The sequence below is a fragment of the Schistocerca cancellata genome, chromosome 8 (genome assembly GCF_023864275.1).
Source record: "Schistocerca cancellata isolate TAMUIC-IGC-003103 chromosome 8, iqSchCanc2.1, whole genome shotgun sequence".
NCBI classification, from domain to species: Eukaryota; Metazoa; Arthropoda; class Insecta; order Orthoptera; family Acrididae; genus Schistocerca; species Schistocerca cancellata.
Genome location: NC_064633.1, coordinates 450,684,959 through 450,701,078, shown reverse-complemented (window position 1 = coordinate 450,701,078; position 16,120 = coordinate 450,684,959). Strand labels below are relative to the sequence as shown.

At 36.2% G+C, this 16,120-nt stretch overlaps 1 protein-coding gene across 1 annotated transcript in view; it reads left to right on the top strand.

Moving 5' to 3' along the window:
* LOC126094612 (bumetanide-sensitive sodium-(potassium)-chloride cotransporter) overlaps positions 1-15,383 on the top strand; it is a 355,958-nt gene extending 340,575 nt beyond the window's left edge. The window contains exons 17-20 of the mRNA XM_049909090.1: positions 541-655; positions 8,217-8,341; positions 12,542-12,659; positions 14,317-15,383. Of these exons, the coding sequence (XP_049765047.1) occupies positions 541-655; positions 8,217-8,341; positions 12,542-12,659; positions 14,317-14,452 (494 nt within the window). The 3' untranslated portion in view covers positions 14,453-15,383. The remainder of the gene's footprint in view (positions 1-540; positions 656-8,216; positions 8,342-12,541; positions 12,660-14,316) is intronic.
* Positions 15,384-16,120: the final 737 nt, after the last annotated feature.

Sequence of the window (16,120 nt, the reverse complement as noted above, 5' to 3'; positions counted from 1 at the left end):
AGTTGATGCAGTCTCCCAGTGTAGATAAATATATATCAGTTATTTTACTACTTATGTTCTTTCAGTGTTCTGTTCTAGATGCTACTTCAGGGTGTTTTCATGAAATACTTCAGCAGTTACAGTTGGCCAATACTTACTGGAGCTTCCTGGCTTTCAATAGTGAAGTTTATGCACTTTTGTTGAGGCAGCTTAATCTCTCTCAGAAGCTGTAGTGTTTTCTTTCATCTGTACTACTATTCTTCCACACAAAGTTTAACTTTTATTTTCAGTTAGTTCAATAAGCAGATCTTTTCATCTTTCTTGAGATTTTAAAATCCCATGCTTGACTGATATTACTACACAGGGAGACTGGATTTTAGAGATATTTTCCATAATTTACATTTGTTTCTTTTCACATCCTTACTGGCCTGTTTGTAAATAAGCCAGACAGCTTTTTCTTAATGAATTTTTTTCTTACAATGCTAATCATTAGATGTAACTCAATATTTTAAAAATTTTAGAGGTGCAGATTTGTAATAAAATTTTCATTCTTGCTCTTAGGTCTTACAATCCTGCTGCCATACATAATCAGCACAAGAAGCAACTGGTCAAGCTGTAGGTTGAGGGTGTTTGCCCTTGCCAATCACAAAAATGATCTTGAACTTGAGCAAAAAAAGTAGGTTTTCTTTGCAGCGGTTTTTATTTATTTATTTATTATATATGAGTTCCATACGCCCTGAATGTGGGAGGTGTTAATTACAGTCACAAAATACTTTGATAGAGTACATATGAATAAAGTAGTTGACTAGACTGTTAATGAATGTATTATTGTGAGATTTAGAGGGAGGATAGACAGCCAAAGATTTTCCTGCTGCTGACCCATTTGGCACACCAGAGAAGCCAAATGATGTCGAGTCGAGTTGGTATGTTCATGGTAAAGATGTGCGCCACATTTTCCTGTTCTTTTGTTTTATTTCTCATAGTTTGCAACTGTGGTAATGATAAAAAGTTTGTGTGAAAGCTGGAATTATTCCTAGACATTTCTGGGGCTCTGCTACAATCATCTGAACAATGGTGACAAATTTTTGGTTGTCTATCTATGGTGAGTTTTATTGTGCATCATTTTTGCCTGCAATGGTGTAATGTGATAAGATTGTTTTTATTTTGGATCTACCACAAAGGTTTACATATTGATAGTTATCAGTAGTAGCAGAACAATAATTTTAGACATGATAATGAAAGAAGAGCAAAATATTGAATAAAAAAAGCTGTTAGATAAAACAAGTTATAACATGGAAGACCAACATGTAAACATAATGACAAGTGTATCTAAGCATTACTTCTGAAAATTCATAACATATTCATTTGTGCTATTTTGCAATATTGTTGAGAGGAGAATCATGCTGATAATATATCAAGTAAAGGAATTGCTCCACAAACATGGAAAAGCAGATAAAAATATAGCCTATGGGGCCAGTTAAAGCCATTCAATTTTTACGTAGGTTAATTTTTGAAAATTCCAAATTACAGAAAATACCCAAGAATGTGTCAGAGAATTTGTGGCTTTACTTTTCAGTAAAAACTAATAAACATGTAGTAAGACAACATTTATTCAAAGAGTCATTTTCAGAAACAGGGTTAGGAGAAATGTGCAATTTATTGTGCATAGATTATGGAACAAAACTGCAATGACCACTGACATTTGTTATTGTTTCGTCCAACATAAAAAATCTTTATTGAAAATTAACAGTTATATAGAATGTGAAGAGGATTATGATGGTGATGGGGGTGGTGATGGTGATGGTGATCCAGTCCAAAAGGGTGATAATAAAAAACTGTTTTGTAGAGAAAAAGACGAAAAAAATTCCAAATCAGTAGCAGATGATAAAAGTCGAGCATAATTCTCACAGAGTCCACTTGATCAATGCAAATTTTATGTTGTTTCATGACAATGATGCCAAAGATCTTATCAAAGCTTAAATTACTTTTTAAAATGTCTGCTATGCCTCTCCTTTGACTGTCCCTCAAAACTGAAAATCTATTTCACAGACATTTTCTTGACGATGGAATGCACACTGTTTCCAAAATTTTCACATATCATTGATGTAACTTCACTTTTTGGCACATTGTGCTGACCTATTTTTAAAAATGTAGAGGGATCACCATTCCCACTCTCACTTTACAAACAGTAGCCTTTGACTTTAGTTTCAATTTTGAGATAATAAATGGGACATTTTCAATTTCTTTGTAAAGTTATCACATTTAAACATCCTTAATCTTTTATGTTCCTTGTAGCCATATCACTTCTAAGTTAAGGTGTATGTTGAGTGTAATCTTGCAAATGCTTCTGCATGAAATGGAACAGTTTACACCAGAAATAACGATGATGATGATGATGATGATGATGATGATGATGATGGCGATGATGATGACGAGGACGATGCACCTGGTAATAGTGTCTGATACACCACATTCTGAAACACAAATTAAATACAGACTCTGCGAACATTCTAGAACATTTATTTACTTCGAACAATGGAAAATCCAGGATGGAATGTAACAATATTATGAAAAGAAAAGTTGCCACTCACCATATTGTGGAAATGCTGAGTCACAGATAGGCATAACAAAAAGACTGTCACAAATAAATCTTTTGGCCCATAAGGCCTTTATTAGTTGCCTGTGACTGCAGTCATGTGGAGGGGGAGTGTCTATTTTTGATGAAGGCCTTACAAGCCGAAAGCTTTATTTGTGACAGTCTTTTCGTTCTGCCTGGCTGTGACTCATTTATTCACTTCATTAAGATACATACAAGCAACTTCCTTAGTGCATCTTGCAAATAGATTAAGTAGTGCCAGACAATAACCTCAAGAATATTATGCTGTATCTTTAAAATCAAGGGGTATCAGTGTTTCTATGACTGTATCCCTTCTTGATGTAAGAGGTGGCTCCTCTTTTCTTCATACCTGAACTACAGTAACTGGATGCTACGTTATATCGAATCATTTTCAGCATCCCTATTGTAGTGGTGAAATGATACTCAGATGTACATATGTTACATCAACAGAATTTTTAGGCTAATGAATTAATTGATTTCATTATATTATATTCCGTCTCCCTTACTCAACCTCTCACTTTTTTACTACTGGAGTTAATTTTATTCAGCTTGTGGTTTTATTTATTTAGATATGATTATATATGTGTAGCAGCAACTAAGTTGGTACATGGTAACTAGTAACTTTGCTTTACGATATTAAAGTTTGGATTTGCAATGTTCAGACTGATATAAAACTGAAACTGAGAGCTGATGGCAGTACACAAAATTATTTGTAACAAGTTGGTATGGTTTTGATTCAATGTTATTACACTGTCTTTACTTAGTAATTCTTTCTTCATAAAAGCAAGTAACTTTGAGTAATGTTGAATAAATATTCCACTTTGGCTGTATGAGTCACACTAGCACACATATGTTAAGTTCAGACATGGAGTGGGAGAGGGAATAAACACTTTTATCATAAATGTGGCACCCCATGGATCAAATTATTGCTTTTTCACATCTGCTCTGGATAATCATGTAGGGAAGATTCACTTGCTACTGTAACGTAATCAAGAAAGAAAGAAAACTGTATCTGAACTCACTACCTTGCATTGTATTCATAAAAGTCAGTAATGAAATTCAAATGATCGTTACAGCACTGAATGTTGTTTACGTTATGTAGTGGATTTTTGAATACTGTTAATTAGAATAGGCGTGCGGCTAGCCCGCGTTCTCTTAACCTCAGGGAGAAAAATGTAAAATATTGCTTTAGTTTCACAGAGCAGACCTTGCCACAAAATGTGAAAATGATAAAGTCATAACACAGTTATTCGTTATATTTTTTGTGGCTGCATAGAACATGTCACACAGCACCTTCCAAATCAAACTGAGAAATGTACTGAATAATATGATATAGTCTGCCGACACTGCTGGAAGCTGTAAGAAAATGTTAAATATTATTATGTTACCTCGCTTTACCGGTGAGGCAACTGCGATGCCTGAAATAAATATTTTTTAAATGGACTGCGTCTGCGGCCGTTGCCCTCGCAGATTGGTACAGCAGCTTCCACTAAATTAAATGCTGAAAATGTCTAAATTATTTATGGGACAAATGGCTGGCAACTTTACAAATTATTTTAAAAACATATTTGCTCAAACTCTATATATTCAAACAAAAATGCATTAATTTTACAAACCTTTTTACAACAACTCACCTAATGGCGGATCTCAAGCTTCATGAACAAAACTCACGGCTAGCATATACATTTGCTTAACACGCAAGTGTTACGCGTAACAAGACCCAAAGAGAACAGAGAGATTATTACAATGCTTTTTACTATTTATACATGTACTGAATTGTCCTTTTTATCTGAGGCACAGATCATAATCACTAATTCATTTAACAAGATAATAATATGTCATGGATTCAAAGTTAAAGAATGCATAAAACGTCAAATAATTATGAATGTTCTACATACATGTGAGGCAATACTGACCTTACGACTTACCTTAGAAGAAAGATTAAGGAAAGGCAAATGTACGTTTCTAGCATTTGTAGACTTAGAGAAAGCTTTTGACAATGTTGACTGGAATACTCTCTTTCAAATTCTAAAGGTGGCAGGGGTAAAATACAGGGAGTGATAGGCTATTTACAATTTGTACAGAAACCAGGTGGCAGTTATAAGAGTCAAGGGACATGAAAGGGAAGCAGTGGTTGGGAAGGGAGTAAGATTGGGTTGTAGCGTCTCCCCGATGTTATTCAATCTGTATATTGAGCAAGCAGTAAAGGAAACAAAAGAAAAATTTGGAGTAGGTATTAAAATCCATGGAGAAGAAATAAAAACTTTGAGGTTCACCGATGACCTTGTAATTCTGTCAGAGACAGCAAAGGACTTGGAAGAGCAGTTGAATCGAATGGACAGTGTCTTGAAATGAGGATATAAGATGAACATCAACAAAAGCCAAACGAGGATAATGGAATGTAGTCGAATTAAGTCTGGTGATGCTGAGGGAATTACATTAGGAAATGAGACACTTAAAGTAGTAAAGGAGTTTTGCTATTTGGGGAGCAAAATAACTGATGATGGTCGAAGTAGAGAGGATATAAAATGTAGACTGGCAATGGAAAGGAAAGCGTTTCTGAAGAAGAGAAATTTGTTAACATTGAGTATAGATTTAAAAGTCAGGAAGTCGTTTCTGAAAGTATTTGTATGGAGTGTAGCCATGTATGGAAGTGAAACATGGACGATAAATAGTTTGGACAAGAAGAGAATAGAAGCTTTCGAAATGTGGTGCTACAGAAGAATGCTGAAGATTAGGTGGGTAGATCACATAACTAATGAGGATGTATTGAATAGGATTGGGGAGAAGAGAAGTTTGTGGCACAACTTGACCAGAAGAAGGGATTGGTTGGTAGGACATGTTCTAAGGCATCAAGGGATCACCAATTTAGTATTGGAGGGCAGCGTGGAGGGTAAAAATCGTAGAGGGAGACCAAGAGATGAATACACTAAGCAGATTCAGAAGGATGTAGGTTGCAGTAGGTACTGGGAGATGAAGCAGCTTGCACAGGATAGAGTAGCATGGAGAGCTGCATCAAACCAGTCTCAGGACTGAAGACCACAACAACAACTACATACACACATAATACATTTGTGAAATGTTTACACAGTCTTGCTTTATTGTTTCACTTGGTCATGTTTATTCATGTTTAAATTATTTCTCTTTTGCCATGTGCATGGCACTATATCGATACATGTTAACTGGTCTTACACACACGGAAAAAATTCTATCACACGCTTTTTATGATGACTGGCCAGGAGATGCTACAATTACCATATAATATTTTTGTGCAATATATTTACTTTGACCTTTTTGCCAACATTTTTCATTATAGTTACTTTAACATTAATAGCCTGAAATTTCAGTTTACTCTACACAATGGGCTGCCCTCACAGCAATGATCACAGGGATATGCCCCAATAGTGGTAGTCCTTTCATCCCCATCCCCTTAATTGTTTCTAATGAGTTGTAAAACGCCACATGTCAAAAGTATCAATAGCAACCAAACATGTCAGTCTTGTAACTGACAGAAAGAGTCATTTTTTTCCATATCATCATCAAATGATGACTTTGGAAATGTCATATTGTCACAAAGGTAGCGTACAAGTTCGTATAATTTATGTATGAAGTTTTAATACATAACTTATTTAATTACAAATGTTAATAGATAATATACACTGATCAGCCAGAACACTATGACCACCTACCTAATAGCCGGTTATGTCCACCTTCAGCATGGATAACAGTGATGATGCATCATAGTATGGAAGCAATGTGGCTGTGGTAGGTCACTGGAGGAATCTGGCACCACATCTGCACACACAAGTCACCTAATTCCTGTAAATTCTGGGGAGTGGGAGGGTGGGGAGATGAAGAGCTCTGATGTCACATTCAATCACATCCTATATGTGTTCAATCTGGTTCAGATCTGGTGAGTTGAGGGGGCCAGTACATCAACTGAAACTTGCCACTGTGTTCTTCAATCATGTTCAGGGCCTTGTGACAGGGTGCATCATCTTGCTGAAAAATTCCACTGCCTTCGGGAAACATGATTGTCATGAAGGGATGTATGTGGTCTGCAACCAGTGTACATCATTGGCCTTCATGGTGCCTTGCATGAGATCCTCTAGACCCATGGATGCCCTCATGAACGTTGCCCAGAGCATAATAGAGCCACCGCCAGCTTGTCCTACCCAGCATTACATGTGTCAAGGAACTGTTCCCCTAGAAGATGACGGATTTCAGGATTCATTGGACCATGCAATGCTCTGTCACTAGGCCAATGTCAAGCACCAATGATCATGCCCCATTTTAGTAGTAGTTCCCGAATTTGTGGTGTTATCATTAGCACATGCATGGGAAGGCCCATCATTAGGAGACTTCAGGGCACTGTGTGTTCAGACACACTTGTACTCTGCCCAGCATTAAAGCCTGATGTTAGTTCCACCACAGTTTGCCACTTGTCCTGTTTTACGTCTGCCCAGCCTACGACATCCGACATCTGTAATAACAGGTGGCCATCCAACCCCATAGCGTCTAGACGTGGCATCACCTTCGCTTCACCATCTGTTGAAGACAATCACCACAGCACTCCTCAAACACCCAACTAGTTGTGCCGGTTCTGAAATGCTTGTGCCAAGCCTCTGGGCCATCACACTCTGCCCTTGGTCAAACTCAGGTAGATTGTGCACCTTCCCCATTCTATACAAGGACAGCAGACTCACTGATACTACATGCACCATGCATGTGTCTGACTAGCAGATATTCCTCGCCAGGTGATGCTGCTATCACCTGTATGGGTTTATATTGATAGTAGGTCAGTGGTCATAGTGTTCTGGCTGACCAGTGTATACAGCTTAGAATTCTTTCTAACTTTCTATTGACGTGACCCACCAATCTGTAATCAATCGTAACACCTCAAAACACGAACAAACGAAATATTTGTATCTTTTTTTTTTGTTGAAGTTTACCAGGTCTCTCTCTCTTTATACTGTAGCCCTCATTCTGTCAGTACTGTTTCCTGTCCCACGTACCATCATATCAGGATTCTCTTTTCCATACCCTTTACATGCAAACCTATATCATCTACTACTTGTCTAAGATATGCTCTTGGCTGAACAAGTTTGTGGCCTGATACTTGCTTTTTAATTCTTGCTGTAACAAATAAACTACACCTCTTCCATGACTACTACCTAACAGCAGGACATTTACCATCTTTCATATTTTCTTTGGAACCAATGGTTCCTGTTAAAAGCCTGCTGTGCCTTTGCTACAACAACATCAACTGGAGACTGTTTCTCTCTGAGGTAGCAGAATGGAGCTATTTTTTGTGTAATGATAAAACTTTACTACTGCCACCCAAACATTTCATGCTCATATTTGTTTACAAACAATGTGGAAATCTGGGTCAACTAATAAAAGTAAATTTATATACACTACAGTTAATATTTAATAATGGTGAAAACTATGTGTTGTTATGCCTAAGTAACAAACATAGTTACATGGAAATTTATCAATATCTAGAGAGCGGAAATTTTAAGTGTGGATACACATATGTGATACAAAAATTAGACAATATTTTATTTTCAATGTGTTACATGCTTGTTTTAACACTCAGCATTTCTCTCTTGCATTTCAGTATGGCAAACTTGTTGACCAAGTTCCGTATTGAGTATTCCAGTCTCACAATGGTCTCTGGCATTACAGAAAAGCCACAGCCCGATACACTGGCATTTTTTGAAAAATTAATTGAAGGTCTGAAAGGTATGTACACTGTTTCCAAAATATTTTTGTGTAGCTCCTTATTTTGCTGTTAAGAAATTCTTTTCTCAAGAAACTACCACATTCATAAGAGTACTGCCATCTCCAAGATTTATTTTTGGTTATAAGACATATTCATAAAATGTAAAAAGGTTAACAACAATTAATACAATGAAAGTCATGCAGAGTTCAGAATAAGTCAATGCACTTACTTCCACTGCTGTCCCATCACTGTAGACTATTATTGACAGCTTAGAGACCAATAGGTTGATTTAGAAAGTTCAACTGTGGTTGCACATAATGCAGTACATGACTTTGTTATCTATTAAGTATCTGTTCCTGTGATGTAATTGCTCTTATGGACCTAGATTAGGTGGTGGTAGGAGAGTGCACAGAGCATATTTTAAGTGGGGGCCATTAATGAGAATATAAATCATGTGGCAAGAGAATAGGAGGAGAGCACAGGTCTGGTAAGTAGGTTGAGAAGAGCAGAAATTGTACAGATAAGTTCCAGTGGCTATTGTGGGAAGAACTCATTCAGACAAATCTAATCTCAGATGAAGAAGTTGTTTTATGTATTCCAGAGTACATTATTGTATGACAACAGATGAATTTCTTTGTTCTCTTGGAGATAAACCATTAGTAGTATGAGTGGATAAAAATCCTCTTGTGAACAAGGCTAGTCTGATAATCATGATAAATGAATACCTCAGTGCAGCTAATTAGTGTCATAACAAATATGCTTACTGTAAATCTGAAGGTATGTAAGAGTGATTATTTCAGTTGAAAAAGAACAGACACTTTTGAAGAGCAAGTATTGTCATTTGATGGTACATTTTACATGTACTGAAGTATGGAAATGTCTGTCAGTGAGATGGATGTCAACACTGAAGGAGATATACAAGGTTCATTAAGGAACAAGATGAATTTATCTACTGAATGAACTATACAACTAGTTCCGCTTCACTGAGTCCCCAGGTGATGGAACTATCAATGTATAGGAACAAGAACAGGGGGTGATGATCACTAAAATTACAAGTGTCGTAACACGAAGGCAGCTTGGTGCCCACAGTTCAACACTTGATTTGATTGTGATTTGCCCATCAGAAGTATAGGGTTACAACAGTTATTTGACAAGTATGTAGCTAATTAAGGTGAGGAAGAAGAATTAGGTTTAAAAAAATAATGCGGGTGCTGGTTAGATTTGGTCACATATAAGACAATGTATATCGGCTGAAGTGCAATCACTGTCTGGCGTTGTGCATCTGCATGACAACAACGAAGCTTTCAGTGTGGATAAATGAACATACACTGATTTTCTGTATTGGTCATATGCAATACCATGCTGCAGAGTATGATCTATATCACAACAGTCATGGTCTGCTTCACTGCACTACAATACACTGCACTGCTCTGCCCTGCATCTACTACCTAAATAACTATTGTTTCAGCCATTGTTTTAGTGTTTACTATCTCTCTTTTGTATTTTGTAACTTTTGTTTTAAGATTTTCATTCCTTGGTTTCTCCCTTCTACCATTTGCTTCTTCTTTCTGTTGTTGGCCATTTCTACCTTGTATGTGGTTCCTTTTGCATTTTTAAATTATATTTAAGAATTCATGAGATATTAATTTTCATTCCCTTTTTCTGTTGCTGCAAACTCTCCCACAAACTGGACTCATCAATGGCACTATAGGATGCCATCTTTTCCCTCAACTAGTGATTAGAGCACATGAAGCACTTTTGTCCAAATATCAGTTTCATGCAATGTTGGTCTTGGCCTTGTCAAAACAGTTCTGTCACCATTCCTGCAACAACTAAAATGTACTATTCTTAGTTTGATAAAATACCAAGCATTCAACAATATCCTATGTTGTAAGTAAAGAAATCAACTGTTGCATAGATTCATAAATACAATTGGTACAGAGGGGCCCTCTAGAACCAGAGATTACATGATGATACTTCAATGCATAGCATTACAGTTCTCATCATGATGTAACATGTGGAGAGTACTCAGCAACTAGTGCCAATTTCCATGCAATGCTGAGTATGTAGCCTATGTTTCAATTACAGAAGTTAAATCAAATTGTAATTCCCATGGCCTGCCAGATGATGTAGTCCCATTCATGTGAGCCAAGAGACAGAATACACATCGGCTCCAAAAATATCTTGTGCTTGTCCATAAGGCTCTGTTCAGCCACCTTTCCAGATTCATGTAACTGATGTTCTTTTTTTAAGCACAGTGGTTGTATTATTTGAAGAAACTGTCTCATGGAAATAGAAATTAATACAATCAGCCATTATACATTTGGAAATGACTGTGTGGACAGTAATCAGTATTTTACAATGGCTGAGGAGGACCCAAATGAAAACTCTCATAAATGCAACCAATTCTATGAATGTTTTCCAGAGGAAAATGAAAAAATTGTAACTGAGGACTTGTCAGAACAGAACAATACCGTATTTACCCGAATCTAAGCCGCACTCGAATCTAAGCCGCACCTGAAAAATGAGACTCGAAATAAAGGAAAAAATAATTTCCCGAATCTAAGCCGCAGCTGAAATTTGAGACTCGAAATTCAAGGGGAGAGAAAAGTTTTAGGCCGCACCTCCAAATCGAAACAAAGTTGGTCCATTGTAATATGAGACATAATTCAGGTCGAATGAATGACGATACAGCTACAGTAGTTTGGTTCGAGCCGTAAGCTTAGCAGTTAAGCTTTACCAGGTAGCCATTGCTATGCGTCAGGCAATGCATCCTTATTTATGCGGGTACCCTTCGTTTTTCACGTGCTTCGTCTGGTTTGAATTGATTGCTTATTTTTCTTTGATCTGATAATTGCCGTTCTCTTTGTTATATGTGTTTTCGTCACTCTAAGCTGAAAATGCATAACTGTACTGTGTCATGCATTGTTTGTCGCATTCCGATAATGAATGTTGACGACCTGTCGCCGCTCGCGGCATGGTTTGCTTTTGTGCGTGCTACCACTGCTTATATATATATAAAAAAAAGAGAGTAATTGTCTCAGTAGCGAAATAATGGCAAGAGACTGCTATTTGTTGTTATTTACACTGCTGCTTTCTTTGATAATGATCAACAAGAACCAAATAATAAACTGCGTATGATAGAAGATGTTCTGAACGAGAGTTTAGCGAAAATTTTTCTCCGTTTGAAAATCTTTGCAGGCGCCTCTTTAGTACATTATTTTCTGCACAGAAATTAGAGTCATCTTAGATTTAAAAATCTAGTCAATTGCCGTGCTTCATTTCTGACAGTATCACTATTAGGCATAAGAATAATACAAATATGAACATGACATATGTGTATACTTCCGCGTTTGTGTTATCTCACTCTAGTTTCGTAGTTTATTAGGCAGACAGGATTTAAATGAGATAGCAGCAAACACGAAAGAATACATGGCAAAATGTTTATATTCATATTATTCTTATGGTGAAGAGAATGCTGCATGTGATTCAGAATTCACAAAAGTTCCCATTAGCAACCATCTCTTCTCACAGATAGAAAAAAAAATCAGAACGTAGAATTGGCCATACTGACAAACATCGCAAAAGGTCTTGCCAGTCGGATTTTCGTAGTACATTGAAAAGCTGCTACATTCGAAGATGAACAATACGGAATTTGTATTTACTTCGTTGGATAATGTATGAAAATGCAGTGGTCGAAATTCGGGGCGGAGAAAAAAGCTCGTCTTCCACCTTTTTTTTAAATTTATTTACTGACGCAGAGGTTTTGGCGCCAGTATTTATCTTTGTGCCTGTAAAGCATGCCTGTGTAGCGCTACATATATTCGACGGCAGAAGTTAGTAGTGGCGGCACCTACCAACATATTTCAGAACTTCCGCTGACTTTGCACTCGATTCTAAGCCGCAGGCGGTTTTTTGGATTACAAAAACCGGAAAAAAAGTGCGGCTTAGATTCGAGTAAATATGGTAGTTCCATGTTCATTTCTTCTCAATAAGGGCAATCTCTTAGTGCCTAATCTTTGTTTCCTACTATGTACCCTCCTTAAAATGATGACCTCATACTACTTTTGTTTTGTACAACACATTTTTCGTAAACTTTGATGTTAAGAAATTGCCTAACTATAGCTTCATAACAAACTTAAATTTTCAAGTGTTTCTCAGACTTCAAGACACAACACTGCTACAAGTTTTATATCTTAAGATATTGCTCATTGTTGCAGCATCTCACAGTGGCATGACTGAAGAAGACTTGGCAGCACAAGAAGAAAAAACTTACCGTCAACTTAGACTACGTGAAATGCTCTTAAAACATTCCCATGATGCATCACTTGTTGTCATGTAAGTGTATTATTATTATTATTATTATTATTATCATTATCATCATCATCATCATCATCATCATCATCATCATCATTGTTATTGTAATGATTATTAAACGTAGCTAAATCTTACAGATCATGGCAAGTTTGTTACATAGCAAGATTGATACCTGTCTTCCTTTTAGATCTATGAAGGTAGTAATTACTAATGATATTGTAATGAGCAGTTAGATTCTTATGGCTTTAAATAAATTTCCAATAATGTACCCTTTCCCCATATCCTTCAGATATACAGTCATTTAATTTATTGTATAGTGTGATTAGTTTTTAACCATACAGATTACTGCATACGTATTCAGTGCAGTATGAGTACTAAGTACTATTCATATACATAGTAGAGAATGTACTCATAGCAAATTAAGATATGTGAAACAATAACAAATTCAGAGAATTTTGAATCAGAATTTAGCTATTGCTTGATTAAACTGCCATTTTGTATAAACTCCAGCACTTCTGTTCAACCCCAGTTGACAGTGTGTTATCTGAGAACAGCCACAGAATTTAAGACAGCTTCAGCAAAGCATAAAAAAAAAAAAACTCAAGCTGAATACCAGTTTGAATAAACATTAAAATTAAGAAAAAGTATGGCATGTTAACACACACTGCCAGCTGATTCATGGTACTGTTTCTGATCTCTCTTGCAGTTTCAGTGCACATGCATATGTGCCCACCTGCAGCCCCCCCCCCCCCCCCATCCCCTTATGCAGACACATTCTCTCTCTCTCTCTCTCTCTCTCTCTCTCTCTCTCTCTCTCTTTGTGTGTGTGTGTGTGTGTGTGTGTGTGTGTGTTGGTTTGTTTGTTTTAGTACATTCTGATTATGTGTATCGATGAGTCATGCATTAGTCATCTACATGTGAGGTGTTGCCTAGCTCAGCGGTTAAAGGCGCTACAGTCTGGAACCGCACGACCGCTACGGTCGCAGGTTCGAATCCTGCCTCGGGCATGGATGTGTGTGATGTCCTTAGGTTAGTTAGATTTAAGTAGTTCTAAGTTCTAGGGGACTTATGACCACAGCAGTTAAGTCCCATAGTGTTCAGAGCCATTTGAACCATTTGTTGCCTAGCTTCATTTTTGTGTAGTATTTCTGTCCTGGAATTTCTGTTTCCTTGATATTAAGAAATATTAAGAAAGAACTTGAAATTATAATGTAAGTTGAGCAACAGAAAATGGAAATTAAAAGTTTTAATTTCTTGGATATGATCTGTGGTGTAATTACGTTAAATACGTTCCAGTTACTGTTCAAGTGCATACAACTTTTACTCAGTGAGAATGATGAGTAAAGAAGGATATGAAAACTTGAAATGTTTCCAGCTGTAGTATTTGATTCTGTTCACTGAAATATTACATAGCTATGACAGCATCCAACCACATACCCCAGAACTATTCAAGTAATTATTATGACAGAACAGCATCAAAAAGTGCAATTGCATTGCAGTTAGTAATGAGGTCTGGGTCAAAATATATGCCATCAGTTTTAATCTGACAGGAAGTTGCTGTGATGTTAATTTATTTTCAGCTATATGAATGAGAGACCATATTTATTCCATGAAAACATATCTTTTACATGAATAACAAGTTGGACATATTTACAATCAATTTGTTCTTATATTTCAGGTCTCTGCCAATGCCAAGAGTGGGTGTGGTGTCTGCACCTCTCTATATGGCATGGCTTGAAGTACTTACGAAGGACATGCCACCATTCCTACTAGTGAGAGGAAACCACACTTCAGTTCTGACTTTTTATTCTTAGTACTGGACTTCATAATTCAGAATATAATTTTCACAACAGGAAGCAGATTTTGTGTTACTTCCTGTATTATGTTTTTACACTAATGGTATAATATTGTTAGTGTGAGAACTGCTCTTGTAAGATGCTGATATTCATCCAGTTGGGCACTTTTTTGTGCTAGTCCATTATTCATCTTACTCAAATACAAACAAGTGAGATTATCATTATTTATTTCTTAGGAAAAGTGCAGTATCATATATTATTCATATAAAAAATGAAATTATTTGAAACTTTGTAAATGTGGGGTAGTTTGCAAATGAGATTCAGTGTTGCCTGAAGTATCATACATTACATACACTGTAAAGCACTCTCACTCTTATAATTATTTTTTCATGAGTCATAATGAGACAAGTGACAAATCAACCATGCATGTATACAGCCTAGCAATAATGTGCTGTTTTGGAACATAAGAGCAAACCCAATTAATGTGTGGTTCTGAGGCAGATTTTGGCTGCTGTTACTATCAGAGGGAAAAATAGAATTTATATCTCTTATGTAATGAAGAGCTGTCCCAAGGACTTTTGTATACATTATTAGTAATTACAAACATAGTTGTTTGTAGAAATCACTTAAGCTCTACAAACGGTTGTTCTTGAATGGACATCTGAGATTATATTAATATGATATGCTAAATAGCTATAACATATTTTTGTAAACTGGCATAGATAATGCTTATCAACAATTGCTTGCTTGCATTTGTAATGGAAGCTGTTACAGCAGTTTTAGCAGTTAACAGCTCTCTAAATAGACAATAGGCTGAACTTCCTATTTGCCCGTAATTCACCATTTCTGTTAAAAGTTCTGAAAACTGAGTGAAACGTTGAAATAAGACATGCTTATGTGTATGTGAAACACCAAAGATGAGACTTTGTCCAAAAAGACATTTCCTAGTTTAAATGTACAAAACACAGAAATAAAATGTTTATTTTTAATATGTGATCATATTATTGTTACAATTAGTTCTCATAGTTCTCAACTAATTAACATGTTCACAGATTGAAATATGTTTTCATTTCTCACAAATTCAAACCATCATAGTGATATCAACTGTAAGATCTGAACCCTGAACAAATATTTAAAATTTGTTTCAGCCAGAAATTGTGTATAATTATAGAAAGTGATAATTTTCAGTTGATCAGCTTACACAAATTATGTATAATATTTCTTGTTCTTGTGGTTATGTAGCACAGTACTTCATATTCTCTCAAGAAAACATATTACAGCTTAAAAAAAATAAATTTAGGTTGCAGGATCCTTTCAACATATTTAGCAAAGATTTAAAATACTATTAGTTGGTAAATCAACAACCAATGGAAAATCCAGGATGGAATGTAACAATATTATGAAAAGGATTTTTGCTATTCATCATATAGCAGAGATGTCAGCCACTGCAGTCATTGGTGCATGTGTGGTCTATATTTGACAAAGGTATTGTTGGCTGAAAGCTTATTTTGTGACAGTCTTTTTGTTGTGCCTATCTGTGACTCAAACATCTCCATTACATGGTGAGTAGCAACTATCCTTTTCATAAAATGGTTGGTAAATAGGTTTCTTGGTGCAATAACAGAAAACATAGATTCACACATCACTTTCTTTGAATCAGAGTTGGTTATTGTTCACTGTAATACA